At 51.8% G+C, this 27,830-nt stretch overlaps 4 protein-coding genes across 6 annotated transcripts; 2 read left to right on the top strand and 2 right to left on the bottom strand.

Moving 5' to 3' along the window:
- Nucleotides 1-190: 190 nt before the first annotated feature.
- Nucleotides 191-2,762, bottom strand: NOP16 (NOP16 nucleolar protein). Its single transcript, XM_057412076.1, has 5 exons — nt 2,639-2,762; nt 2,354-2,468; nt 1,610-1,679; nt 878-984; nt 191-619 (listed from the first exon to the last, which is right to left on the bottom strand). The coding sequence occupies exons 1-5, from the start codon at nt 2,743-2,745 to the stop codon at nt 479-481; spliced, it is 540 nt and encodes a 179-aa protein (XP_057268059.1). The 5' UTR covers nt 2,746-2,762; the 3' UTR covers nt 191-478.
- Nucleotides 2,763-2,768: 6 nt separating this feature from the next.
- HIGD2A (HIG1 hypoxia inducible domain family member 2A) lies at nt 2,769-3,412 on the top strand. Its single transcript, XM_057412078.1, has 2 exons — nt 2,769-2,890; nt 3,071-3,412. The coding sequence occupies exons 1-2, from the start codon at nt 2,770-2,772 to the stop codon at nt 3,235-3,237; spliced, it is 288 nt and encodes a 95-aa protein (XP_057268061.1). The 5' UTR covers nt 2,769; the 3' UTR covers nt 3,238-3,412.
- A 1,389-nt stretch (nt 3,413-4,801) lies between these two features.
- On the bottom strand, nt 4,802-11,149 carry CLTB (clathrin light chain B). 2 transcript variants are annotated; one of them, XM_057412069.1, is made up of 6 exons: nt 10,880-11,149; nt 9,269-9,315; nt 8,054-8,171; nt 7,668-7,779; nt 7,217-7,270; nt 4,802-6,728 (listed from the first exon to the last, which is right to left on the bottom strand). In XM_057412069.1, exons 1-6 carry the CDS (start codon nt 11,061-11,063, stop codon nt 6,557-6,559), a joined length of 687 nt encoding a protein of 228 aa, XP_057268052.1. In that variant the 5' UTR covers nt 11,064-11,149; the 3' UTR covers nt 4,802-6,556. The 2 variants fall into 2 exon arrangements, with proteins under 2 accessions (XP_057268052.1, XP_057268053.1); XM_057412070.1 differs by lacking the exon at nt 7,217-7,270 and having other exon boundaries at nt 10,880-11,148.
- A 222-nt stretch (nt 11,150-11,371) lies between these two features.
- FAF2 (Fas associated factor family member 2) lies at nt 11,372-27,552 on the top strand. Of its 2 annotated transcripts, none has more exons than XM_057412053.1 (11): nt 11,372-11,761; nt 19,094-19,162; nt 19,577-19,711; nt 20,408-20,484; nt 21,623-21,761; nt 23,048-23,133; nt 23,218-23,309; nt 24,722-24,899; nt 25,778-25,949; nt 26,161-26,304; nt 26,768-27,552. In XM_057412053.1, the coding sequence occupies exons 1-11, from the start codon at nt 11,699-11,701 to the stop codon at nt 26,948-26,950; spliced, it is 1,338 nt and encodes a 445-aa protein (XP_057268036.1). In that variant the 5' UTR covers nt 11,372-11,698; the 3' UTR covers nt 26,951-27,552. The 2 variants fall into 2 exon arrangements, with proteins under 2 accessions (XP_057268036.1, XP_057268037.1); XM_057412054.1 differs by lacking the exon at nt 11,372-11,761 and adding an exon at nt 11,782-11,938.
- Nucleotides 27,553-27,830: the final 278 nt, after the last annotated feature.

Below are 27,830 nucleotides of genomic sequence, written 5' to 3'. Positions count from 1 at the left end.
GGGAAGGAAGCAGCACATGAGCCTGCTTCAACTTCTGCTGCCTATAGGGAAATCAGCAGAGGTTCTAGTGCTGCCTGCATCCGTTACTGCAGAAGGTGCCATGTGCCCAATATCCATGTCCCACCATGGCACTGGGAGCTCTCAAAGCAGGACTGTGCCAAGCAGGAGCCCATGAGTAAGACACACCACCTTGGAAAAGCAATTTATTTTAACAAGGCAACAGGAGCACTGGCTGCCACGCACAGGGAGTGGCACAGCACACTCAGTCCCAATGCTACAAGCCCCAGACAAGAACCTTTCACGCCTGGTTATAACTATCTCTGTCTAATGAAGGTCCTTCCTCCATCACCAGAGGCTTTGCATAGCTCAGCTTGCAGGCACTGGGGCTGTGACTGTCACCTGTCAGTCTGTGCTAAGCACAGAAAACAGTTGTGTCAAGCCTGCACTTGCAGGCAAACCTGAGGGAAAAGGGCAGTCACTACACCTCCATCTTCTCCTGCTTGAGGGATGCAACAAATTCCTTGTACTCCTCGGGATAGAAATTCTTGTACACGTTGATCTTTCTCTTGATCTGCTTGGGAGTATCCTGGTAGTAGTTCTTCTCGTCTCGAGCCATTTCCTGAGACAAAGGAAAGCATAAATCAGAGGGATGTCCCCAGGAGCAAACACCAAACCAGCCCAAGCCACACTCCAAAGACCCACCCAGGCTGGCTGTGATCACTGCCTGACTCAGACAGGGATCTGGCCAAAGTTCCCCTTAACACAGCTCACTGCAACACAGGAACCAGGACAGAGAGGATTATTGGTTCCCCTTCTGTAGAAAATCCAGGATCAAGCTGCTCTGGTTGCTGTTCGCTCTGGGACAGCCAGTACTGACCTTGTAATTCTCCCCATGGTTCTGTATCATGTACCGCACGTAGTCAATGAGATCTCGTGAGAGTGTGTTCGACTTCTTCTCGGGCAGACTGGCCTCATATTCCATCTCTAGGCAGAGAACAGAGACACCATGAAGCAGGGGAGGCAAGCAAGCAACATCTCAGAAGTCCCCAGCCTCTTCCCAAGATCAAGCCCTGCTGCAGAAAGGAGGCGGCTTCCCAGCACCATCTTGGAGGAAAACAAACAACAGTCCTCAGCACAATGTGCAGGCATACTGCTCGCAGCACAAGTGGAACATTTCTGCCCAGGCTGCAGAGTGTGACTGTTCAGAGCTGCCCAGTCCACCACCAAAACATGCAGGATACTGCAGCCTCAGTTTGTCACCCTGCTGTCACAAACCAGCCCGTTTCAGAGTCACAAGAGCCCTCTTGGGGCTGCAGGTAGAAATACTGTAAAGAAGGCAGCACAGGAGGGAAAAGGAAATTCCTGAGCCAGAGGACACATGGGAATGGCAGAGCTGCTGTGCTGGCTCCCACTCAGCTCCAGCCTGGCTGGGAATCTCCAGCCAGCTGTTGCCAGGGGCTTGCTCCTCTACAAGCCTGGAGGAGAAGTAACACTCTTAGGGCACAGCACAGAGATGAGAGATAAAATAACCCAGAGGGCCTTGGGAGAACCCAGCAGGAAACCGCCAGGGCTGGAGGTGCTCCCTGGGGTGAGCAGCAGCAGCACTGACCGTTCAGCACGTAGGGCTTCCGCACTAGTTCCTTTCCTTGGTCTTGTCCATTGCTTTCCAGTTCCATCCCCTGTTTTGAATGAGAGAAAAAGCAACTCAAGAAAAACCCATTTGGGAGAGAGCCGTGTCCTGATACATTGCTCCCAAAACTCCAAACTGCTTACCCAATGGCTGCAAGGACAGAGAAATCTCAGCTGACTTAAGAAAAGCTGTTATTTGCACCATTAAGCTAGCTCGAGGACAACCTTGTCACAGTGTGGACACAGACAAATGGCAAACAAGGTCACTCCTGTTTATTTTTCATGAGTGTGACGTTTTGTGGGGCCACCTTTTGCCTGGAAGTGTTGCTCACTGGTGCAGACAGGCCAGCCTGGTGCTACTGTACATACCAAAGCCTTCTTTGCTATCAGGAGCAATTCAGCTGCTGTGTTCCCAACCCTACCTCTTCCTGGCAAGTCTCAGGAGATTGACTGGCATCATTTCTAGTGAAGCCCATGATTCATTCTTAAGTCCATTATTTCTCTGTGACACTGGAGCTTGTTCCCATGCCAGGATCTTGGCAAGAAAACAATATCCATGGATAAGAAACCCATCCACCTACAGAGACCGGCCCAGAGCCACCTGACCCATGCCCAGGGTAGGCTTCTGTGCTTCCCCAGCCCGGCTGCGTGTCCTGGGGAGGCATCACCTTCCATCCCCCACAAAGGAGCAGCCGCAGCCGATCCCCCCAGCCCATACACTCACCAGCAGCTTCTTCTTGGGGATGGGGACGGCCTTGTTGGGATCGCCGGCCAGGCCCATCTCGGCCAGGTTCTGCGCCACCGACTTGGTGGGGTCCCATGCTTGGCGGATGTGCGAGCTGCGCGGGGACAGGCACCGGCATCACGGCTGCGCTCCGCCCCACACACACAAGCGTCCCTCAGGCACCCACCGAGACCTGCAGCAGCCCCCCAGGGGCACCCGGCCGCCCTGCCCATAGCCCGCACCCGGGTCCGCGCTCCCCGTGCGCGCCCATGCCGCGGCCCTCACCATGCGATGCGCGGGGCGGCGCGGCGGCGGGCGCTGCGGTACAGCCGCTTGCGGTTGAGGTTGTAGGAGTACTTGTGCCGCCGGCTCTTCCCCTTCGCCTTCGGCATGGCCGCTCCACGCTGCTCGCAGCTATGGCGGCCGAGCCTCCTCCGCCGCCGCCGCTGGAGCCCATCGTGCTGCCGGTGTTCAGGGAGGAGGGCTTCGGCGACAAGTTCCTGCGCAAGACCCGAGAGAACCCCCTGGTGCCCCTCGGTGAGGGGAGGGAGGGGGGTGGCGGTGTGGGGCTGAGGGAAGGGGAAGGGTCGGCTGGCAGTGGGGCTGCTCTGGGGGTACTTCACAAGCCGGCAGCGCTCAGGTGCGGGGTGGGGGGGGTATGAACTGCTCCTCAGAGCCCCTGCCCGCCAAGCATCCCTCCATCCTTCCCCTCGGCAGGCTGCCTCTGCACCGTCGGCGTCCTGACCTACGGGCTGATCAACTTCAAGAGGGGCGACACCCGCAAGTCTCAGCTGATGATGCGGGCGCGTATCCTGGCCCAGGGCTTAACCTTCGCGGCCCTCCTCGGGGGCATGGCAGTCACAGCCATGAAGTCTAGAAAGTGAAGTCAGGCGAGAGGGGAGCTGCGGGTGTGCCCCCGCCAGCCTGTGTCCAGCTGGATTCGGGCTGCGGATGGAGTTTCTGAGAGACAGTTGTGATGTCCCGGTGGAGCTGGCACTGGAGAAGCTCTGGGTTCCAGAGCTCTGGGAACTGGCTAATACAACTCTGTGAATAACCTGATCTTTGGGCCGTGGCGGTTTTTTGATTCTTTGAGGGCTTGTCCTCCTGCTGCACTGAAGGCTGTGTCTCACTGAGCCTCTCCAGCCCTGTCAGAGCTCTCATCCCTGCTTGGTGCTGTCACCCTGTTGAAATTGTGTCCTGGGGTCAAGTTGTGTCTTTATTCAGGCGGTGCACCAGCATTTGAGAAATGAGCTGCCCAAGTAGAAGCTGTTTGTGGCCTCGTCCTGCAGGACAGAGTTCATAAGCAGCAGGTGAGTTGTCTGGGGAGAATATGTAATCTGTTGGGTTGCAGCCCGTGAGTAATAAAGTGAATTGCAGTGAGATTCTGACTGATACTGGGTGGCAGAGCATTGAGAGACCAGAGAGTAAACAGGAAGGGAGCAGGCAGCTGCCTCACAACTGCGGTGATGCAAACAGGACAAGAGATGCAACTCCTGATGAAAAAAAAGTTGGGAACTCACATTTCCAAAATGGGGACTTGCTGCATTCCCTGGGTCCTGCTGCTGCTTTTGCTAGGGAGTCAGTTCCTGCACGGCTCACTGTTTCACATGAGCTGAAAGCTGAGCTAGAGGGAACTGCACTCCCTGCATCGTGACAGACATCGTTTGGATCATACCAGGGGGGTTTGGTGAGCAACAAGACTTTGCTCTCCCATGTCAGAGCTGCAGGGCTGGGAGGACATGGAGCTGTTGGCTCTGTTTGCTCCATGGCTGCAGCAGCTCATATCTGCAGGGGAAAGGGGCACGAACACCACTAATGTGCTGTGGTGTCTCCCGCATTGAGCTGGCTGGGGTGTTTCCAGGCACTGAGTGTCTGCATGTTGGTGCCTGTGCCCTGGCCCTCCCTGTCCTGTGGTGCCTTTGCAGCTTGTGGAGCCCACTAGTGCCTTCATGAGCTTCTCTGGAAGAGAACCCCACCTCTGGGTGAGGGGGAACCCGCTTCTGCTTGCAAACAAGCAGGGATAGAGGGGAAGGCTCTTGCCCACCAGAGCCGACTTATGAGGTGTGAGGGTGGGCAAATGAGCTATTGCCAGCACTGAGCAGGGCGAGCCCCACCAGGGAGCCCTGCACGTTGCCTGCTTAGCATGTCTTCCCCAGAAGCTGTGTCTGGCTGGCTCACTTGCACTTCAGCCCAGCCAACTTGGGGCAGGGCTGTGGGAGGCAGTGGGTGGGCAAATCTGCGAGCACAATCCCTTGGCAACCTGGATAAGGTTGGCTGCCACTGCTTCTGCCCCAGCCCAGCACAAACCATCTGGTCCTTCCCCTTGCTCCTGTTTCTTCCTGTAGGATGTGGTTTTCCTCCCACCCTGTCCTTTCCACAGGAGGCTTCTGTGGGGCTGTGTGTTCTCCTAAGCACACGTTGCTGAAGCGGAAAGATGACAGTGCCCTGTAGGACTGGAGATGTGGGTTTATTGTAACAGGTAATTCGAACAGTCACAGATACCAAGCCAGGGGGATGTAGAAGAGCTGTGGGCATGGCTCCCCGGGAGCTGGCTGCCCTGCTTGACATGGGGGTACAGCTGTTGGGGGGGCTGGTGGGACAGAGCACAGCAGGGAGACTGCTTCATTTCCCTCTGCTCTGCAGTGAGAAGCAGACAGACAGCCCCCAAGATACCCTGTACCAGTGTCCATCCTGCACCACAGCAGAGCTGCCTATGCATGCTGGAGTACAGTGGGACAGAGTAGGAGCAACAGCCCTATACACAAGGGGCACAATCCCAGCACATAGTGACACCCAAGTGACTCCCCACACACCCATTCCCCTTCCCAGCTCACTGCTGAGCCTGTGCCCCTGAGCCAGGGGTGCCCTTCCTGACTCCATAGCTGCAGGGCAGGAGAGCTTTGTGTACTTGCTGTTTGGCTGACAGGGCTCTGCAGTGATGCTCAAGCAAATGTTTTGTGGGCTCTGCTCCATGTCACAGGTCTGTCCCTCTCCTGCTAGCCGGGAGTTGTGCAGGTTTCCAGAACTGGGCCTCCAAGCTGGAGGGGCTGGTGCTGGCCCTGCCAATCAGAGGAGAGAAACTGGGTGTTCGGGCTGGAAAGTGTCTTGTGGGGTGGGGAGTGGGACTGAGGCATCTCCCCACGCTGCCTTAGGTGTATAAATCCAGCAGGGGCCAAAGAGAAGCCACAGAGTAGCTGCAGGCAGATGTGCAGGTTGTTCTCCAGGGACAGTACAAGCAAAAGCACCAGAACTCTGCCCAGTCCTGCTCTGGGTCACTAGATTAGGGAAGTGGGGGTTCAACCTTCCTACCTCCTTCCCTGCAACCGCACAGCCTCCATCTCCCATCCCAGTACCAGGGGAAGGAGCAGAGCCAAGGGTCCCAAAGCCTGGCACCCATATTCCCAACTGCTGGTTGCTTTGCTGGAGAGACAGAAAACATCCCATACACTCACCCCATGGCCTCAGCCCAGTGCCCTGCACCACCTCAAACTGGCACCAGCAACCCCACAGGATGGATGGGACACGGACACTGCAACTGCTGCTTGGAGCCCCACCAGCTTTTTGTGACACAGAGCCAGGCTGGGGAGGGTTCTGCTGGGCTTGGGGCCTTCCCGGCCCAGCCTGGGTGTCTGCACTCAGATTCCTCAGCCCAGCAGCATCACGGTGCAGCCATGCTCCTGCAGGACTTAGCAGTGCAGAGCTGAGTAAGGGCTGTTCCTCCACCTTCCCACACCAGCTCTGCTCTAAACCCCTGGGAAAGGCAGGTGACAACCCCCGAGTCCCACTGGGATCACTGCCTGGGTCCCAGGGTCAGACACAGGGCTGCCATGCCGCGAGCTGCTCCAGGAGAGCCGCAGGTGGGTTTATTCCCAGTGCAGGGGTGAGGCGGGGAACACCAGGGGGATGTTCCCCCTCTCACTCAGCCAGGCCTCTGGGCACAACCTCAGCCCAGGCTGCGGGCTACCCCGCTGTAACTCAGCTCTGCCACCCAGTGTCGCTTCCCGGGGAAATGCCACAGTGTAATAAATAGGTGTAAAAAGAGACCGATGCACCTTTTAAGCAAAGGAAAACCATGGGGAGAGTTACAACCAGTGACTCGAGCACAGCAGAGGTGCACAGACGGGAGCAGGCAGGATGAGGCCCCTCTTTGGGCTCTGTGAGCCCAGCCCTGCCTGGCTGTGCTCCAGCTGTGCCAGGCAGCAGCTAACGGGACAGGGGTGTCTGTTTGAGGGAGATGAGCACCGAGCGCATCCGCGAGACATCCTTGCTCTGCTTGCTGCTCTTGGGATTGAAATCACAGAGCTGGGCCACCTTCTCCCATTCGGAGCCAGGGGTTTCCTCCTTAGACTCCTTCAGGAATGCTTCTTCTGAGGCCCTGCAGAGACATGGAGGGTTGTTACTGGCAGAACCCCTTCAAAGGAGACCCTCCCCTCTGTCTGGGAACCCCTCATGTCCCTGCTTCCTGTCCCTTTTCTCCAGCTGAGGAGCTCTGCATCCTTTGGGATCCAGAGACACATGATGCTCAAGGCTGCTGTTGGCTGCACTCACCCAAGATATCATTTATCCAGGGGCACTGGAGTGTCTGCCTGCTCCCAAGACTTCTCCACTCCCAGAGCCATCCCCCAAAAGGCACAAGACCCCAAGCTTTGCCTCTTCAACAGCCCCCACACAGGCATTTCCAAGAGCTCCACTTGTCTCCTAAGACTCCACCATCTGGAGACAAGGAGACACTCAGCTGCACTGTCCTCCCTCTGGGACCTCACCATGGCCCAATACCTCCCAGCATCCCCCCTTCCCTTGGCTGGGCAGCCCCAGGACCCCCAGACCCTGCGGGGCAGGATACGGTCCGTAAGAGGCACATACACATAACCGATCACATCGGCGTCCGGCTGCTGGTAAAAGGCTTTGTCAGCGATCCTATAGCCCCCGAGGCAGAGACAGAGAGAGAACGCAGAGCGGACAGGCAGGCAGAGGGTTAGAGAGAGAGAAACACACAGGGGGTTAATGTCCTCCCAGAGAGCATGACCCACTCACCATAGCTCATACAGCACCAGGACAACCTGCACACACAGTGCCCCAACCCTGCCCCAGGGTGAGGCCCATGCAGGGGGCAGGAGGCACCAAGATCCCAGTGTGGTCCCAGCCAGAGCAGCTCTGCACAGCCACCGGAGCCACTCACAGCCCCTTGCCTGGCAAAGCTCCATCCCTGCAAAGCTGGGCTCCACTGTGGGGAAGGAGGCCCCCAGACATCCCAGATCTGGCTGCACAGCCAGCTCCCACTGCAGCCCTCGTGGCCATGCTGACCCCAGCATACCTGTTGTTTGCTCGGTTCTTCTCCATCTGCTCATTCTGACGCAGGTTCCACTCCTCCAGGTCCTTCTTGGCCTTCTCACGCCATTCCTGCTCAGTTACCTTTGATGCTGCATCTAAGGCCAGAGCAAGACAGACCCCATTAACCAGACTATCATGCACTTATTCTGCTGGGCAGCTCCCCAGCAGGCAAGACAGCTGCAGCTCCCCAGCCTTATCCCCAGTCTCTAGTACTGTCTGAAAGGCATCACTGCCCCAAGGATAGCAGGGGCGCCCACACAGTGTGGGCCACAGGACACCTCTCTGGGATGCAGCTGAGTCGCCTCCAGGTGAGGGATACCATGGGACCCAACTGCCATGAGCATGGCCACATATGGCCTCAGGTCTCACCTAGCTCCTCCAGGCGCTTCTTCTGCTCCTCCCTCCACTTACGGATGCTCTCAGGTTCCTGGGTCAGCCGGTCAGCCTTGGCTATGGCTGCGTAGGCATCGGTGGGGCCATTGGACTCCTGGAGGACATGAGCACCTCAGCATCAGCACTAGCTCTTTCCACGGCCACCTCAAAGGGCCACTCAGACAAAACAAGATAGGAGGGAAGGAGGGTGAGAGCCTCAGACATGTGGGACAGAGTTCCCGAAGTGCTCAAGCTGCTGTCCCAGCTCCCAGGCCCTGTTACACAGAAACACTTCCCAGCCTTTACCTCCCTGACTTGCTCCTCTCACAACCCCTGGGCAGCCACCAGCTTTGTGACATGTTCCTATCAGCACCAGCCTCCCCTGACCCTGACTTGGGCTGAGGCAGCCCCAGAACTCAGCACTGTTACAGCTTGGCCCTATCAGACAGGGAGAGGCCGACGCCTGGACACTATCCCACAGGGAAGAGCTTCTCTAGCTCCTCTGAGCCCAGCTCCCACCTGGCTCAGCACCATGCTGGCTCAGGACCTCTCCTAACACCTTGTGCTGGCCAGGATTCCCAGCCTGACAGCGAGCTCAGCCATGGGATTACAGCTTTACTCCAAGATCCCAAATCTAATTAAGCCTGCCCAGTGTCTGATGTGATTATCACCCCTAATCTAGGCACGGGCAAGGCACATGCCACGCTGCTGGGCACTGAGTGGGGTGAAGGGCTTATCAAGTGCTGGCACAGCTCCTCCTGCAGCCACCAGAGCTGGGCCTGGGGCTCCCCAAGGGAGCTGAGACCTCGGTGGGTGGCCTCCACTAAAAATCCTTGGCCACAGGGCAAGTGGGTTTAACAGGAGATGCTGCTGAGTCAACAAAACAAGAGTCCCATGGCAGCCCTGCCCTGGCTCTGGCCTCGCTAAGAGAGGCTTCTGGCTGCCTCCAGGAGCTATCAAGGCTACAGAGATGGGGCACTCCTTAACAGCACAGGCCACCTGCAAACAGATTTGGGGCAGGTCATGGCAGATAGCACCAATCTTCTCTTCAAAGAGGGAAGAGAATGGAGCAGCCAGGACACCTGATGAGACACACACCTTTCCAGAGTGATTCTGCATCTGGATAGCAAACTGGGAGCAGAGCAGCAGAGCATGTGCCACATACCCACCCAATCCCCCTTAGCACCACTGGGCAAGAGCCTGAGCTCTCACCTGGAAGACATCTCCATTGACGGTGGTTCCTCCATTCTGGAAACCAGCTAGGAAAAACGGAAGAAAGAAAGGCAATTACAACTACGGCAGCTGTAGGTGATCCCAGGTGACCCCAGCTGAAGCAAATGTTTCTAGGAGTTTGTTTGTACCATTCCCAGCCCCACATACCCATCCACAACAGCCCCACGGTTTTCTGTCCTTGGAGGGATTCAGCCAACAAGCACCTCTCTATCTTCCAGACAAACCGTTCTGGGTATTTATGTCTTTACAGTGTTTTCACTAGTGTTTTATCTTATCTGAAGATTAGAGAAGCTGTTCCAGGCACAAGGCAGGACACAGGCAGGTGCTTTGACAGTAGAAAGACAAGCTCACCAACCCCCAGCAGCAAGCAGCTAGGCAGAGGCTGCCAATGGACTGCTCCAGAAGCTCTTAGCTGAGTGCCCAGCAGTGAAGGGCTGTGAAGGGATAGCAGCTCTGCCAGGGACAGAGCCCACAGGGACACTGCAGCATTGGCCCCCCAGCAGAGGAGGGCATGCATGCATGCATGCTGAGGCCCTTGAGAGCCCACTTCAGGTGATGCCCTTGGGATGAGCTGCAAGGTTAGAGCTGGGAATGAGGCACCTCCGACACTCACAGTTGGGGTACACACCCATGTGCCCCCCAGCCCCAGATAACACTGAGAGCTGCACATCAGGATCACAACACCAGCCCCATGCAGGGGTCTCACTGCTGGGAGAGAAGAGGCTTTAAGGAGGCTCCAGACCCTGAGCTTTCTCTAGTGACAACCACAGGCTTCAACCAGCAGGCACAGGCAGCCACATGCAGCTCAGACAAGCACCATCCCGACAGTCTTCGACCCATCGTGCAGCTCTGGCTACACCCAGCTCCAGCCTGTCTGACTGCATTTATCACTGCAGCTGTCAACAGCTCTGGAGGCCGGGATCTGCCCCCACAGCCCTGTCTGCAGGGAGGTGAAACAGCACAAGGAGGCCCTGTGGGCCTTGTTAAGGGGAAGAAGCCAGAGTACTGTGGCAGCAGTGTCCATGCAGACAGCAGACAGCCAAGCCCCTGTGGACTAGAGGTAAGAGATCAGGATTAGCACCTTCTACCTGCAGGGCCTAGGACCACAATGTTGCCAGTGAAAATGCCTTCCATTCTGCACCCCAAAGGGCTCTCCTCTCTGTGAGGACAGTGACAGGGCTGTCATTGCTCCTCAGCTTCACCTAAATGCCTCTCACATTGCCCTAGCTGGGGCCACCGAGACAAGGAGACAGGTCCAGTCAAGGATAGTCCATTAAATGCAAGCAACCCAGCCTGAGCATATGGGGGAGAAATCACCCCATAGCCTTCAAGTCCCAGCTCAGAACTCACCCCTCATCCTCAATTTTGAGAAGGAACCACAACATCAAGAACAGGCCCCAGACAGCCCTTGCTGGGATGCAGGCCTGGCCACTGGGGAGCCCATTCACCTGCCGGGGACGCTGTGCATCCTGCGGGGAACACAGTCCCAAGGGGGGAGGTGCAGAAAGAGGGATCCCCCCCTGCCCTACACAGTCCTCCTTTACCCCCTCCGTGCCCACACCCAGGCGGCCCCTGGTCCGCGGCGCTCACCCGGTTCCGGCTGGGCCGCCTGCCCGGTCGGGGCGGTGGCCGACTCGCCGTCGGTCGGCCCGAAGCCCTCGTCGTTCTCGATGCCCGCGATCTCGCTCTCCTGTTGGGCCAGGAAAGCGGCGGCCGGGTCCTCCTCGGCGCCGGCCGCCTCAGAAGAGGAAAAGAAGCCGAAGTCGTCGGCCATGGCCGGTCCGCCCCGCTCCCGCTGCGCGGCTCGGCTGGGCAGGGCCTGACGGGCACCGGGCGGAGCTGTCACTGCGGCGGCGGGCGGGCCGGCCCTCCAACCACCATCTTGACTGGCGGCCGCCATCTTGGGTGGAGCCGCCGCCGTTAGAACCGGCGGCGGGGCGGGAGGTGCCCGGGTAGGACCCACAGGATGGCTGGCAAGCTGCCGCGGTGACAGTCAGCCCAGGCAGCGTTCGGGGGGCTCCAGTCCGCATCCCCCCCCCCAACACCCTCGGGCTCCAGGCTCTAGCGGGACTCGCCCCCAAGGCTAAAGGCAGCCATCCCCATCCCAGCCGGCTCCGGAAACGCCTGAGCGGCTTTCGGCACGTTTGGGAACTCTTCGTGCGGCCTTCGGGAACACCCGAGCGCGGCCGAGCCCCGTTGATGAGATTCGGGCATTTCCGGATAGGTCTGCGAGCACTTCGGCTTTCTCCGGAACGCGCGCGAGCATTTCCGGTTACGGCAGATAAAAGGCCATTGGCTTCGTAACGGCGCTGGGTGCTCGCGCGCTCCCGAGAGCCGGGGCGGAAGTGCGGGTGGCGGAGACGTCAGTTCCGGAGAGTGACGGAGCGGCGGGTCAGAGGCAGCAGCAAAATGGCGGCGCCTGAGGAGCGGGAGCTGACGGCGGAGCAGACTGAGAAGCTGTTGCAGTTCCAGGTGCCGCGGCGCTTGGGGGGCTCGTGCCGGCTGGTGGGAGCGGAGGAGGCGGTGCCGGACCCGTCTCACCGGCGCTGGGGGCCTGCCGGCCTCCGCCGGGCTGGGGGAACGGCGTTCACCGAGAGCTGGGGCAGGCCCAGCATGGAGCTGAGCGCGGGGCTGTCGGGCCGGGACTGGGTGAGGGGCGAGAGGAGAGCGTCCGGCGGTCCCTGTCCTGGCGGAAACTACCCGTGAGGGCGAGCGGAGCTCTTGTGTCGGGCCCGGGCTCTGCCGGCTTGGGGCTTCGCTGAGGGGCGGCTGGTGCTATGCATGCTCTGGGTGCTTCGTTTGGAATGGTTCTGTCATCGCTAATTGGGGAGGCAGGAAATGACTACTGAATAATAAACTTCATTAACTCTATACAGGAAAAACTCCTTGGTAAATCCCGGCCATTTTATTTAGGTAGTCTGAAAAATTCCTTTCCTCAGTGCTGAATGGAGGAGTTTTTCCTGGAGCCTTGAGAGGGTCAGCCAGAGGGTTTCTGTGCACTATGGTTTCTCAGAAAGTTGTTTCTAACCCTCACGGTTTGGTAATGTCCCTGCTGGGGGGAGGCCAGTGAGGATTGTAATGATCTAATCTTGCTGTCTGCTACATTAACATGGGCTGGGTTGCTTAACCTTTGGCTTGCCAAGGATTCAGGGCTGCTCAGCAGCTGAATAACTAGATCAATCTGTAGATGTGGTTTATTGTGGAGAAAACAGTGCTGTGGAGTTGGAAAACTTCAGGCTGCTCAGTGAGAAGTGATTGAACATGTGAGTAATGAGAATGGTCTTCAGGTGTCTGGGGTTGGTCCTGAATTGTAGGGCATCATGTGGTGTTCCTTGGGTTGCAAAGTTCTTTTACAAACACCGTGCTGACTTTCAGGAGTGTTTTGTCTCATTTTGTAGCTTCATCTTAATTTTTTTTAAGACTCTAGTTTGCAATATTTTGGTGGGATGTGACTGTAGAACTACAGGGTTTAAAGGGATTTGAGAGGCATCCAGCCCTGCTGCCCTCAGCTGAGGTAGGTGCAGGCTTCTCATTATTCCAGACAGATCTTGCCAAGCCTTTACCTCCAAGCCAGGGGAATTCAGCAACCTCCGGAAGCAGTCAGTGTGCTGCAGTGTTCTTTTGTGACTGTAGCTATGAGGAAAATTTTCTTATGGATACCCTCTCTGAATCTGTACTGCAAATTAAGCTGTTTGGGCAATCTTAACTTGCAGACTAAGGAAGCAGAGCAATGTTAACATTGCTTTCAGAGTGCTACCTTTTCTGTGGTAGGTACAGGAGGTTTGAGCCGCTGCCTTATGCTGCATATCTCTGGGCAAAAGCTGTCCTCCAGCTCCCATTCTCTTGCTGTAAGGTATCAGTGCTCATTAATCTCCTGAATGTGGACAGATGGGACCAGCTGCACTCATCAAGGTCCCTGTTGCTATTTTCAAAACCCTGTGGGCAGCTGTGAAACTGAAGAATCCTGTTTCCGGGTGTTACCTGGTGTTGCCATGGGCAGCAGGCTGGAGGAGAAGCAGGACTCAGGAGGAGAGATTCATGTTTTAGTCTAGCTCCTGTTGAACCCTGGTTTGAAGTGGAGGGAAATGCTCCTTAGACCACAAAGGGAAGAAAATCTTCACTTAAAAGACAGGTGTTGTCCACAGCCTGATCTGAAAGATCAGGTCCAGAAGGCTTTTGATCCTTGGATCCTCATTCCTCTGTCTTGTGGCATATATGGGATTAGCTTTTCACCAGGTCTGTGCTAATGATAGGCTGCACTGGTGATTCCTTCTTCTTTGGTACTTCCTTTCAGTCAGGTGTGGGCTCAGCCCTGCTTGTTTCTTTGAGATGAGATAGAATAAATCAGCCCACCTGCAAAAGATTTATTTCCTTTAGGTGGACTCTGCTAAATAATATTTGCTGTTTGGAGGGGCTGGCTAACTCACTAAAATCCTTTATATGTTGCCATTGCTGTAAAACACTGCTTCAGGTGGCTTGTAAACCTTTTGGGGTTCTTGTTGCCTTTATAGTGAGCACTTAAAGTATTTTCAAAGACAACTCTACTCATGTTGTGCTGCACCATCATAAGTGATTTGTACAATACCCTGTGGTGGCAGAGCCTGATATTTCCACAGGAGGTGGCATGTCACTGCTATTTGAATAAAGCAGGAGAGGACTAAGAAAGAAGGGAGTGGGGATAACAAAGATGAGGCGAGACATAGCAGAGGGCCCTCAGCAGTGCTACACTTAAATGGGAAGCCTTGAGCAAGAGCTGTAGACTGCCATCCACCCAGCAAACAGCTGTTCTGGGTGAAAATCCTGTTGCCTTATGCTGTTTATCCTAGTTCTGCTGGAATTACTCCTCCCAAGGCAGAGAGGTGGATGCCTGCTGGCTTGTCTGTTGCCTGAGGAGCTGTTGGGGTTACAGTTTGAATACCTGCTTTTCATGAATCCCACTGATGTTTGCTCAATATGTTTTGGTAGTGCTCATATAAGCAGCTTTGCTGGCAGAAGGTTGAAAACAGCAGTTCTCTTCCTATGCATGGGGCTGGATTAGGGCAATTGTCTGCCACCCTGAGATGGCAGGTTAATGGAGGGGGGGAAAAAGTACCACTATGGAGAGATAATTGGACTAAACGTGAAATAAAAGCCGCAGAGCACTCACTCTTGCCCGCTTTCAACCTCCCATTTGCTGCCAAAGCTTTGACTAATGTAAAGGAATAAAAGCATCTAAACTTTTCATCTGCCAAGATTTGGCTGTGTTGACATCTGTAGAGAGAAATTTGATGTGAACAGCTCAAGAAAGCTGTGGAGAATCTGGCTCCATTTGGGAGATGGAGGAAAGGGCAGAGCAGCTTTTGTAGGATCTCGTTATTGATCTGTGCCCATTACGCTTGGGCTGATGTCTGATGTTCTAATATGCTAATGTAAAGTAATGGAGTGTTATTCACAAAGGCAAGGTTAGCACTCGTGATACCATCTCTGACTTCAGCTGGGGAAAGCAAAAAGCTCAGGGCTGAAAACATCTCTAAACTGAAGAGGAAGGAGGGAACAAACTGCATCTTTCCTATTCAGTGTATTGTGTATCGATCAAAACCCTCACAAAGGCATTGGCGGTAATACACAAGGAGAAGCTCCCTCAGTAAAGGCTTGCTCCTGCTTGAAGTCAGATGTTCTTTATCCCTGGAAACACAATTCTCTGGAATTTGGCAGTGAGTTGGGAATTAAGAGTGGTGCCAGTTACTGTCCTGTGGATTCGCATCTCAGCGTTTCAACATAGGAGTGTATCTGGAGAGGGAAGTTTCCCAAGTCCAGTTTACAACCTTTGTCCACTTTGTGTGCTTTTGAAGCACATGGAGCTTCATTTTCCACTACATTGAGAAGATTGCAGCATTCTCAGCAGTCTCAAAGGTGAGAGATGCATTTATTATATTCAGCAGCAACTTCAGTATGTTTTAAGGTAGCACTCTGCTTTCAGAGGTGTTTGAGATGGCAGTGTTGAACTTTCCTGGCATTTGTGGTGCTTAATATCTTGTTTTCAGAATATTATCCACTTTCTTGAGCTTGCATCTTCATTTATTTGAAGGCATGAGGCTGCTAGCTTAATGGGGTTAAATTGACCCAAGGGGGGCTTATCTTTCTCTTGCTTACTATGACTAAGAGATACAGTCTTTAAGATACAGCCTTTAATGAGACATTACAATCAGTAGGAAACTAGTATCTACTGATTTGAAGATACTGTTTATTCTCCTAGCCTTAGTGACACTAAGGAGATGCTCCTTTGTCTAATGTGAATAATGCAGTTTGCAGCTACTACCAGAAATGCTGTAACTGGTGCAGTGGAAGTGATGTGGTGTTTCAAGTCTCTGATCCCTGTCTGTGGCTAAGGTGAAGCAGTGGCTGTAGAAGGTGCTGAGATAACAGTATAAAAGGTCGTTAGGGATGATAAGGAGCAGTATCAGTGCTTCCCAGCAAGTGTTGTTCAACTGACAGTTGAACTGTCTTCCTGCAGCTCCTTACGTTGAGTGCAAGTCATTCTGAACCCATGTGTCTTCCAGAGCAGGCTGGAACTGTAGTGTGTCTTATGATGCATGTCAAAGTACCATTCAAAACGGTGTTCAGTTTAAGGTGCCTTTACACAGGCAAGTTTTTCCCGGTAATGTTTGATTGTGCAGCTTCATTGATCAGGAGAGGCAGGAGCATGCGGCATGATGCTGCTGGGCTGGTTCCGTCTCTTCTGTTCCTTGTTGAGAGCAACTGTACTGAGATGCTAAGGGGAAAAAGGAGTAGATTCCCCTCCATAGAGAACTGCCATTGTCAGACTCACCAACAGTGTTCCTGTTGCTGTAATGATGGTGGGGAAGGGGTGAAGTTTGCTGCCTTGTGCTCTGTTTTAGACCTACTGAGCAAATGCTGCAGTGCTTCAGTCCTCAATAGGTGCATGTTGATAGTTCTGCCTGGCTGTTGCTTTGGTGCTGCTTTCTGACCTAAAAGTGCTAAAACATTTGCATAATCTGAAAAGGAGAATGTTCAGCCCTGAAGCTCTGTTGTTAGTTTAGAAACAAAGGTGTGAATGAGTTTCTGGAGCTTGTTGTGTTTTAGACCCAGCTGGCAACTACACACCACCAGCTGCTCACTCCTTCATTCCTCCCCTGGTGGGATGGGGAGGAGAGTCGGAGAAAGGTAAAACCTAGGGTTTGAGGTAAGAGTAGTTTAATAATTGGAATAAACTAAAAATGTAATAATAATTGTAATGAAAAGGGAGACAACAGAAAGTGAGGAATAAAACCTAAGAAAGATGAGTGATGCACAACACAGTTGCCCACCCCCTGCTGACTGATGCCCAGCATGTCCCCAGGCAGCAACTGGTGGCTCCCAGGCAACTCCCCCCAAGTTTCTGTACTGGGCATGGTGGTCTATGGTATGGAATATCCCTTGTGATAGCTCGGGTCAGCTGTCCTGGCTGTGCCTCCTGCTTCTTGTGCCTCTGCTCACTGGCAGAGCATGGGAACCTGAAAAGTCCTTGATCAGGGTAAGCACTGCATAACAACATCTAAAACATCCGTGTGTTACCAGTGTTATTCTCACACTAAAGCCACAGCACTGCACCAGCTACTAAGAGGAAAATTAACTACTCCAGCTGAAACCAGGACACTTGGAAATCCTGCAAACACCTGCAGAATTTCCAGGCTGTTCAGGAATGTTGATCAGAAACTTTCAAGGCTTTGAAAAACATAAGATTGTGACTGTTGTAAAATCAAATGATTGAGTAAATTGCAGGTGCCTTTTAAGATGTCCTTCTACCAGAACAATGAAGTGCTTCTGTAAGAGTTTGGGATAAAAAAGGAAGTCAGAATGCAAAGTCTAGGTTTTACTCAGTGAAGCACATCTTTAAAGAAAGGCAGTCAAACTAAAGCGCTAAATCGTGAAGCTGAGCAATAAGTGAAGGTGTTCTGGCAGCAGCAGCTGAGTTCCTGAGCTTTACTACTTCTGTGGAATTTACTTGCAAGGTGCTCCGTTGCAAGTACTTATGTTTTAATACATTTTTATACACCACCGGGCAATGACTTGAAGTGCCTTTTTCTGCGCAGCTCCAATAGCATAGTGAATGTCAGCAATGCTTTGAACAGTCCAGTTCTGTACAGCAGAATGAAACAATGGTGTTTGCCCAGTAGGTTGGGCGGAAGGTAGAAATCTGTGGAGACTTCATGAAAAAGAAGCCAAGAAATGCTCAAAAGTTTGAGCTGAGCCCAGAGATTGAATAGGCCATTTGTCCACTGCATTACTTGGGTGGAAATAGCATGTGGAATGTATGAATGGGGGCAGGGAAAGGAATAGATGCACCATCCTTCTCCAGTAGAAAAAAACAATTCAGTGCATTCTGAAATGGTCAGTTTGTCCAGACTGCCCCAGGGGCTTTTGAATGGAGCAAGGAATGAGGCAGATAAAGAGCAGAATTTAATAGGCTTGCTATTGCTATCTCTTCTTGAGCCATCCAGGTTGCTGCAGCCTCTGTAGGGTTACACCAGCTGCCTGGGATGGTGTCTGGAGAGAAATCTGCCAGGTGAGAACATGGAGCATTGAGAATCTGTGGAGTTCTCCTGTCAAAAATGACCTTGCTGGAGAAATTGTCACATTTCAACACTCTTCTTCCATCACCAGCACGTTTTTGTGTTGAATGTTATGTTGCTTGTGACAATTATTGTCATTGGTTGTGTCATTTGAATAGCTGTTTCTAAAGGGAGTGCTGTTTCCTTGGCTTTCTGTAGTCCAGTTTAAAAAAGAAACCCAAGCTTGGTTTAATTTAAAATAAAAGCAGTTTTCTTCAGAATTGCAGCACTCTTAATGGTGTCATCTGTAATGAGCTTTCACTGATGGGTTCAGAGGATTATTAAAAGGGTGGCATCGCATTTGTGGCTTTCCTATGGAAGTGCTTTGGCTCTGTGGCAAGAGGTGAGGTTTACAGATCTGAAATGTCTGTTCAAACACCTCACAGCGAGTGGTGTGGGGAGAGATGTGTTGCTGTGGCACAGTGACAGAGATGTTCACTGCAGCAGAGATTTGTCTCCATTCAGGGGGTGCTGACATGGCTTCCTGTAATAACAAACAGTCATTTGATCTTTTGCACAGAAGTTCTGATTGGCATGGGGTTAAAATGCACCTTCCCAAACACTGGTGTGAGAGCCCAGTGCCTCTGAGGTCTGTCAGTGATTTGGACTGTGTATTCTGCTTTGGGTCCTGTCTGTGCTGGCCTGGATTTAAATGTTTTTACTACAGCAAGCCCTGGGATGTGGGAAAACTCCTTCATTGGTGCCTCATTTTGGGTTTAGTCTCTGTGCTTGTAGTGAGTGAAGTAATGGTCATCTTGGGTTTTCAGAAATGCTCTGCCTGTCTTTTATGTTGATGCTTTGTGGTGGTGGTTGAGGGCATATCCTTCCAGAATGAAACTTGTGGGCAGTGTTATGTTAGACTGGGCTGAGTGCATTTGTAGTAACAGACCTTGGGCATTGCTAACAATTGACTAATGCTGGAAGAGTGCAAAGGCCTGTTTGAGGTCTCTTGTGTGCTTATGGATTTAGGTTGGCTCAGGTTGCTCTGCTCATAAACTGAGATCAGAGCACTTTTGAGTATTGTGGCAATGTGTTGCAGTAACTCCTGTCTGTGCTCATGTGTTGGAAAGAACAGTAAAAATACAGCACTTCCCTGGCACTCACCTTAGAAACAGGGAATTGTTTAGGTTGGAAAAGACCTTTAAGATCATTGAGTCCAGCTGTAAACACTACCATGGCCTCCACTAAACCTGCTTTTGTTTTCCTCCTTTAGGACCTAACTGGCATAGAGTCCATGGACCAGTGTCGTCACACATTGGAGCAGCATAACTGGAACATAGAGGTACCTCCACAGAGAGGATTTGTAGCAGTTTCCAAGTCCTTGGGATAAGTAGAGAATTCTGTGGGGAGGGGGAGCCCTACTGGTGAGCTTTAATCTGTCAGCCCCTGAATTTACACTAGTAGCTCTTTATAACAGTATCTTGATGCTGGTTTCAGGAACACACACCACAGAGTTATGGCTGTGAACAGTCACTTGACTGGCATATGTCCTGTAGCACTGTACAGGCTGCCATGGAGAGGGCTTTCCATCCAGGGGAGAGTATTGGGGGTTATAGTTTGTAATGAGTTGTGCTTATCCAGTATTTTGGGGCTATGGACAAATCATACTTGCTGGTGGTGTCCAAAGTGTAAAAAACCATATTTTCTGCCATCCTTAAATGTCTAAAACCTCCCTTTGCTCTTTCTTGTGTCACAGGCAGCTGTACAGGACCGACTAAATGAACAAGAGGGTGTCCCAAGTGTCTTTAATCCTCCTCCATCCCGGCCATTGCAGGTCAATACAGCTGACCACAGGATCTACAGCTACGTTGTCTCAAGGCCACAACCAAGGGCAAGTTATCTTATAGTGGATTTTGTCCAGATTCTTGGGTGACTCTCTGAACAACAGAACTTGCAAGCAGGGAAAGGAGTTGTTTTCGTTCTATGCTGTTATCTCCTTTCTAAATATGTTACCTTCTGAAAACAAAATGTAGAGCTTCAGCCTCTATTACTGCTGCGGGCACTTTCTCTGTGGTGTGATTCACACTATGAAACAACATTCTTTGTGTCATAGAATGACTTACTGTGCTGTAGTCAAGCTTTTTGATCAGTTCAGTTGGAACAAAGGACTGTCTGCTTTATATGGTAGAGTGATAATGAGGTTTTTATCTTTTAGAGCCCCCTAGAAAGTATATTAACTTCAATACAGTATCAGTGACTTGTATTAGTGTTTCTCAAACAGATTTGCATGAGCGCCTCTTAGACTCAGTGCTGTTAATCCCTTTGTACAGTTAAGAAAATTAGCACAGAGCAAAAGCATTGCTGCTTGAATAGTGCTGCTGGTTTTTAGACATGTCACGTTAAATTCTGTATGAACCATATCTGTCACTTACATGTGATTTAGTGTGTCTGAAGCCATAAATATTGCTGAGCTTCTTTGCAGTGGTTGGAGCACTGGTGTTCCTATGTGTGCTTTATGCTGGGGGACAGCTTTAACAGGTCTCTTCCTGGGGTGGAGACTGTTCTGATCCTTTGTTTGTAATTGCAGGGCCTGTTAGGATGGGGTTACTACTTCATAATGCTTCCATTCCGATTCACCTATTACACATTACTTGATATATTTAGGTAAGTAATTTTTGTGCTGACTCATGTACTGACTGCATCAAGACACAAGCTTGGATCTGACTGTACCTCTGTGACTTGGATGTTTAATGGCAGATTTTTCCATTGATTTGCTCAGCTGGCTTTCTCTGTAGCCTTGTAAGGTTCCTGCACTGTTTTGTGAGAACTAATCTTTATTGTAGAGAAAAAGAGCATCTTGCAGCTCTGTAAATTAAATATTGAATTGGAGTGGTAACTCCATATGGCTTTACAGTTGGAGTGCCATGCAAAGGAAATGCAAAACAGGATCAAACTGTCCAGTGTTCTTGGACAAACAGCTTCATCAGAATCAAGTCTCATTGGGCTGATCTGCAGGTTAGCCTGCCCTAATCCCTGTATTTGGTAAAACCCAGACTGTAAACACCTCTGGGCTCCCCTTCAGTGTCTGTTGCCTTCCCTGTTTACTGCCCTGAAGGGCAAGTTCATCCTCACAGTGCTGATGGAGAGAAAAGGGAATGCTGACATGCAGTAAATCTCCAGCGGTCCCAGTCCTGCCATCTGCATTAGTTTGGCAGTTTCCTCTGGTGTATTACTTTTTTTCACCTTAAAGACTTTTCCAAAGTTCAGTGTAATTTCTGCACATCAGTAGAACCAGGTAACATTGATACTTACCTTGTAATGAAGCTTTTTCCAGCCTTGGAGGAATGGCTGTTGCTTCTGTGTGCATTGGACTCCTGGTGTAATGTTCTCTGTCTACAGCTCTTTGTATTCTGGAACTGTTAGTCTTGGAATAGAAGAAATGTAGTTTTCAAAGTTACCTGGATAAAACTGTGTGGCTTTTAGCAGCCCAGCTTTGGCTAAATTCTTCAAACCTCATAGTGTCGGTGTGGCTTATGCCTGATGCTTCAGAGGAAGTCAGAATTGTCAATCACACAGAATTCACACACATGCTGATGGCATGAGATATTTGCCTGTGGGATGGTTTTTGTAGCAGTGGTATCAGTTTGCAGCAGGTGGCAGTTTAAGTTGTGATTATAAATGTTCAAGGGTCTCAGCTGTGACTTTTTTCCTCCATTATGAATACCAGTGGCTCTGTGGAAAAGAAAACCTGTTCTTCAGAAAGTCAGTAAGCTGAATTCAGTGTCCTTTGCTTCCTTCCTAGGTTTGCTCTGCGTTTTATACGCCCTGATCCTCGTAGTCGGGTCACTGACCCAGTGGGGGACATTATTTCGTTTATTCATATGTTTGAGGAAAAATATGGGAGGATACACCCTGTCTTCTACCAGGGAACTTACAGCCAGGTCAGTGTCACACGTTGGTGCATAGATCCTGGGGAGATGGAGAGGGGGGATTTTGCCAGACAGTATCAGGGCCTACCTGGCAAAATCACTTTTTATCTAAAAGCTTAGTGTTTGTCCCCAGACTCTAACAGGGTAATGGAGAGCTAGGGAACAAGTGTATTGGAAAACCACTGTCTGCCAGGCTTGATGGTATGCCGAGTCTGCAAAGTTGGAAAGCAAAGCTGCTCTGAGTGTTCCTCAACCGTCTGTACAGCCCTGTAGCTGACAGCTATTCTTTGTAATGCTGCCTTTGTTTTTATAAACTGATGTGGTATGCCAGAGCCTGTCCTTCTGTTCACCAAATTGGAATTGACTGCCTGGGCTTGTATTACAAAGCAACTCCAGAATCTGGGGTGGAACCTCAAAACTGTGAGAGGAAGCCCTGGAAGAAATTACAGGCAGTGAGAGTTCTGCATGTTAGACCTGGACTCATGGTGCCCTCTGTAAAAGAGGGATGCTCAGTGGATGCTGCCTCTTCTGCAGCTTCTCTCAGCCTGGCTGAGGGGCCTCCTGCAGCAGTGCATCCCAGCAGGCAGTTGGATCAGAACTACTTTCTGCATGTTAGGGAGGAATGTGGAGTCTGTATCTGCTCCACACTGCACAGTGATGGAGCACGATCCCTCTGCAGCTCTTCTGGCTCCGTCTTGCCTGGAATCCAAACTTCAATAGCCATGGAATGGTTAGGCTACCAAAACTCAGTGCCAGTAAAACAGGGAGCTTATTATGCACTTACCCTGTGGTCTCATTAAGAAACAGTCTAGTTAAGAAGTGGGTTTGTGGAATCCAGAGACTGGAGATGCAAAAAGGGGTTTTCTTTTGTTTGCCTTTGCTCTGTTGGGGACTGCAGCATTATTAGATTATCTTTTTTTAGTAGCATATTCATTTGATGTTGCCTGAAGATTGTGTTCTGTATTGGCTCAAGTGGAAAGCTCATCCTTGGCTGCTGGGAGACTGAGAGATGGAGGGTTCCTTCTCTGCAGCTGGTCTGGCACGGCAGTGGGGGGTGGTTTTGCTCTGAGTTCAGTGTTCTCCAAATGCACCTCCTGAAAGGGGTGTGAGGGAACACTACTGTAGCCCTCCTAAATGAGGGTTTAGTCAGAAGGGCTGACAGGTTCATCCTCCACTGTTGCTTCACTAAAACTGTGCTAATTGCCCAGGTAAATGTGGAGCTGTGTCCCACATTGTGGGTGCAGCTTTCCCCTTGTCTAGAGCCCCTGTAATGTTACTGTCTCTGCTCTTCTGCCAAGGCACTGAATGATGCCAAGCGGGAGCTGCGTTTCCTGTTGGTTTATCTTCATGGAGATGACCACCAAGACACGGATGAATTCTGCCGGTAGGTAGGAGAATGTTAGAACCAAAAGGTTATCTTGGCACTTTAAATGCAGCTTCACTCACACAGTCTCTTCTCATCCCTTAGCAATACACTGTGCGTACCTGAGGTGATCACCCTCATAAACACCAGAATGCTCTTCTGGGCTTGTTCAACCAACAAACCAGAGGGATACAGGGGTGAGTGTGTCTCTCTTGGGCTTTACCTGTCCCCTCCTGACAAGTCAAATGCTCTTTTACCACAAAATGTGTGTGAAATGCACGATTGGTTTTTGTGCAAGCAGACAGATTTCAGGGTTGCATGGGGAAATACATGCTTGGATGCCAGGGAAATACCTTCTGCTCTTTGCCTCCGCTGCCTGTATGTTTCTGGGCAGTCCTGGTGCTGTGCTCTCTGTTGTGGGCCTGCAGGCTGCTTTCAGTGCCTTGTTAATGGGAGTTAGTGGGTGTGTGCTGAGGATTAAACTGATGCAGAAACAAGTATCTGACTAGCTGTGCCCTTAACACTGGCTGCTGTTATGCCTGAAGCCAGGAGTGACTTGTTAGGTGCATTCTTCCCTTTCTGAGACAGACATGTTTACTCCACACCCAGTCTCTCTGTCTCCTTGAAAGTCCTCAGTGAGGTCCTTTTAAGTACTGTCTTTCAGAGCTGTTGATGCCTGGCCTGCCAGTGTTCTGGTAGGGTTTTGCTGCAAATGGAGCCTTTCCCAAGCTCTGTTCATGTCTCCTGTGTTGCTTCTCTCCTGCTGTGAAACAGGAAGGGTTAGGCCAGGAGTTCTGGAGTACTGAATCTGGGTCATTCTCGGCTTCGTAATTCAGCTACCAGCTAAGGACTCCTTGAAAGAGTGGCTTTCTAAGGAGACATTCTTTTACTTACTGCTGTTTCATTGCTGCAATGCTTTGGAGTCATAGCCTAGAAAGCAGAGCTGGAAGGGATTGTGGCCTTTCATTTAATCCATGGGGTGCTCTGGTTTCATTTGAAGGACTCCACTGGTAATCACTGCTCCAAGCTGCATGTTGTGCCATGTGTGTTTTGAGGAGGAGGTGATCAGCAGCCATAGGTGAACAGTACCTTAAAAGCCCCTGAACTGCTTCATTCCCTGCCCCAAAAGAGAGCCCACTTCTGGCAAGACCAACTTGGATTTGTTCAGAAATGTCCAGGATGGCACTGTCATCTGCCCATGATGGTGTTTTCCAGAGTCTGGCTACCCTTAATCACCTCAGCAAGTGTTTCCCTGTGCTTGACCAGTGTTTCTTTTCCTGCAGTTTAAGCCCAGGGCTTTTTGTTCTGTTCTGAATGGACATTCAGAGCAGTTTACTTCCTTCCTGCTTGAATTCAAGAACCTTTTTGGTCACTTGAAAGCTTATTTTTTTTCCCTTCAGTCTCTATGCTCCAAGCCACTTCCTCCCTTTGCTGGTTTATAGGGTTCAGTCTGACAAAATGGAGGTTAAGGCCTCCTGGGCCTTAATAGAGATAGTGGCTGTAGGAGCTGCTTTGGTGATGGGCAGGCCCTTGGTGATGGGAAGTGTTTGTGCTGTACCCCTCGCTGGCCCTTCTGGATGGGGCAGTGATGGTCGTGCCTCTTTCCCAGTCTCCCAGGCTCTGCGAGAGAACACGTACCCATTCCTGGCTGTGATCATGCTGAAGGATCGCAGGATGACAGTAGTTGGGCGGCTGGAAGGCCTTATCCAGGCTGATGACCTCATTAATCAATTGATGTTCATCATGGATGCCAACCAGACATACCTGGTGTCCGAACGCCTGGAAAGGTATGATGGGACCTGAGCTCCAGTTACGCATGCCTTGAGGAGGCAGGATCTGCTCTGCTCTGTTCTGCTTTCCCTCCAGACACCATTTGTAGGCAAACAGCTTGTTATCTCCTGTCCTGTAACATATCCCATGGGCTCCCCTCGTCCCAGTGAGATCACTGGTCCGTAAATTTAGATTGCCCTATAACCAGGGAGCTGGATGTGTTGCCCACAGCTGAAAGGTGGGTGTGAGTGCTCTGCTGTTCTCTGCAGCTGAAGCAGACCCTTAGCATGCTGGAGCTTTGCAGGTAAAGCTCGGATGATGGTAGAAGCCAAGCGGGAGCAAAGGCACTGCAGCCAGTTGGTGAGCAAGAGCTGCTGCCTGGAATGGCTTTCCTGGATTTTCACTGTGTTTCTGGTAGTGTCTCGCGAGCAGGAGCTCCAGCCCCTGATAATTCTGTAGGGATCTGCAGACTGTGTCCAAAGTAGGGTGCTGCTCTATTGTCTTCTGTCTGCCCCTCCTCTGCCCCATGCTTTCTGTGGGGACCCAGTAGCGTTTTGATGCCTGTGGTTTCTGATTTGTGCAAAGAATTAGCTTGAGGAGGTAAAACCGTGAAGAGCCTCAAGTATGAGGCAGAAATCCTGGGCACTGTTCTGTGCTGTCCACTCTGCCATGCTGCAGTGGGTGAGGAACTGTCTGTGTTCAGTTCACGTCCACTCAACTGAGGGGACACAGTTTGTGTGCTGGGGATGTGGAAACCCTGCTTCCCTTTCCAGAGCTTGTGGAGCTCCTGAGGCATTACCTGATGTGTGTGCTTCTATGAGCTTGAGGCTGTACTTGCACCCTCAGGTCTGCCCTGAGCCTGCTAGCCCTGACTGCTTCCTGCTCATGCTTGTAGGGAAGAGAGGAACCAAACCCAAGTCCTGAGGCAGCAGCAGGATGAGGCATATCTTGCATCCTTACGTGCGGACCAGGAAAAGGAGCGCAAGAAGAAGGAGGAAAGGGAGATGAAGAAGAGGAAGGAGGAGGAAGTGCAGCAGCAAAAACTAGCAGAGGAGAGGCGGCGGCAGGTGAGAGCAGAAGGAGTGCTGGAGAGGCTGCTGTGCCCTGTGGGATGCTCACGCTCTGTAGGAGCAGTGCCTGCAGTAGGGCTTGTCTTGGAGTTGCTTGTCTTGCTCAGGGCTTGCGTGTCCTCAAAGCCTCCTGGAGTGGCTGTGCTGCAAGGGGCAAGCACAGAGGCCAGTTGAGTGCTGCCCACTGCCCCTGCTCTCTCCTTTGCAGACGCTGCAGGAGGAGAAGGAGCGCAAGTCGGAATGCCTTCCCCCCGAGCCACATCCCGATGACCCAGACAGCGTCAAGATCATTTTCAAGCTGCCTAATGATTCCAGAGTGGAGCGGCGATTCCACTTCACACAGTCCTTGACGGTGAGCTTGGGGCAGAGCTGTTGGGGCTTCCCAGGGTATGAGAGGGTCAAGTGGTTCTCCAGGTGACTCAGCAAAGCTTTGGTTCCATTGGACTTTACCAAATGATGACTTTTGCCAAGAGCCTCATCAGGCAGAGTTGTTCCTGGGTATGGAGGGTGTTGTGGGGCCTGGACCCACCAGCTTAGAAGAGATTAGAGGGGAAATGAAAGAAACTTTTTCTTCTCCTGGGACTCTGGTTGGTTCTTTATTAAATAATGGTGTAGGAAGAGCCAGAAACAGTGTCTGGACTCCCCAGGTGCTCTGACAAGTCCCGTTTCACCCATGCTAAGAAAATAGCTGTCTCATGTCTGCAGTGCAGTGATGGTGCAAATTCTGTACCGTTCCCCCCATGAGATGCCATGGCTGCAGCGTGGCTGTGTCATTGCTCCCTCCGCTGGCAGTTATTCCTGTGCTTCTTTCCCAGGTGATCCACGACTTCCTGTTCTCCTTGAAAGAAAGCCCTGAAAAGTTCCAGATTGAGGCCAACTTCCCTCGCCGGGTCCTGCCCTGCCTCCCCACAGAGGAGTGGCCCAACCCACCCACATTGCAGGAGGCCGGACTCAGCCACACGGAAGTCCTCTTTGTGCAGGACCTCACGGACGATTGATGCTTCTTTCCAGCAGCCACAGCATGGAAAGAGAAATTCATATTATTATTATAATACAATATTTTTTTTAAATGACTGCGTACAAAAGAGGGATCAGAGACCACGTGGCCTGTGCTGAGTGTGTGTGCACTGGCAAGAGGAAGTGTGTGTGTGCGTGGCCTCACACACCCCTGTGCACAGCCATCCCCTACACTTGGAGGGCAGAGAGGGAGGGGAGCTGGTGTTGCCCCTCCATCCTCCCTGGGGAGGACCAGGAAGGCAGCTCTTGGGAATTCTTGCTTTTATTGACGACAATAATAATAAAACCCCGACAACCTGAACGTCTTGTGAAGATTTTGATACTGCTGCTCCTGCCAGCTGGAACACCGGGCACCTGAATGTGCTGGGAGTGGGGTGGGAAGGGCGGGACAAAATCTCTTCAGCTTCCCTCTGTGTATAAATATCTTTCCTTTTAATATTTCTCTTGCTTTGTAATGACCAAAGGAGAAGGGGGTTGACTGTAGTATTAACTTTTTTGATAAAGAGCTGGTTCAATTCTTACCCGTGTGGGGTCTTGCCCAGGGTTCTTAGCCTGCGTAGTGTAATAAACTCTGCCTCTAGCATGTCTGTGCCAATGCTGTCTGCCTATGCCCCCTGCCCCAGCTGGGCACCAGGGAGGGGGTTCCAGCTGCTGCACCTCAGCTGTTGGCCTTGAACTGGTCCTTTCGTGCTGTGCGAGACAGGAGCATGCACAGCACAGGGGAGCCAGTGCTGGGGTTGCTGCTGGCCTGTGGCAATGAGCTCCGAGCTGAGGCTGGGGAGGAGGGAAATGGCCCTTTCTCTGCTTAAGAGGGCTGGGTAGACCCTTCTCCCTCAAGTTTGAGGTGAAAAGATGACATGC

Source organism: Pezoporus wallicus, unplaced genomic scaffold (assembly GCF_028554395.1).
Source record: "Pezoporus wallicus isolate ANWC-B61680 ecotype Strahan unplaced genomic scaffold, APGP_CSIRO_Pwel_v1 contig_6354, whole genome shotgun sequence".
NCBI lineage: Eukaryota > Metazoa > Chordata > Aves > Psittaciformes > Psittacidae > Pezoporus > Pezoporus wallicus.
This window is presented reverse-complemented; position numbering and strand designations above follow the sequence as displayed.

Bases quoted from the DNA above. Each gene is read 5' to 3' on its own strand.
- NOP16 (XM_057412076.1), bottom strand. From the start codon at position 2,745: ATGCCGAAGGCGAAGGGGAAGAGCCGGCGGCACAAGTACTCCTACAAC. The intron at 2,469-2,638 runs GTGAGGGCCGCG...GTCCCCGCGCAG, and splicing joins GCCGCCCCGCGCATCGCATG to CTCGCACATCCGCCAAGCAT. The intron at 985-1,609 runs GTCAGTGCTGCT...TTCTCTGCCTAG, and splicing joins GAAGCCCTACGTGCTGAACG to AGATGGAATATGAGGCCAGT.
- HIGD2A (XM_057412078.1), top strand. From the start codon at position 2,770: ATGGCGGCCGAGCCTCCTCCGCCGCCGCCGCTGGAGCCCATCGTGCTG. The intron at 2,891-3,070 runs GTGAGGGGAGGG...TCCCCTCGGCAG, and splicing joins GAACCCCCTGGTGCCCCTCG to GCTGCCTCTGCACCGTCGGC.
- CLTB (XM_057412069.1), bottom strand. From the start codon at position 11,063: ATGGCCGACGACTTCGGCTTCTTTTCCTCTTCTGAGGCGGCCGGCGCC. The intron at 9,316-10,879 runs GTGAGCGCCGCG...CGTTTTTCCTAG, and splicing joins GGCGGCCCAGCCGGAACCGG to CTGGTTTCCAGAATGGAGGA. The intron at 6,729-7,216 runs GTATGTGCCTCT...ATGTCTCTGCAG, and splicing joins GCCGATGTGATCGGTTATGT to GGCCTCAGAAGAAGCATTCC.
- FAF2 (XM_057412053.1), top strand. From the start codon at position 11,699: ATGGCGGCGCCTGAGGAGCGGGAGCTGACGGCGGAGCAGACTGAGAAG. The intron at 20,485-21,622 runs GTAAGTAATTTT...CTTCCTTCCTAG, and splicing joins ACATTACTTGATATATTTAG to GTTTGCTCTGCGTTTTATAC. The intron at 23,310-24,721 runs GTGAGTGTGTCT...CCTCTTTCCCAG, and splicing joins CAAACCAGAGGGATACAGGG to TCTCCCAGGCTCTGCGAGAG.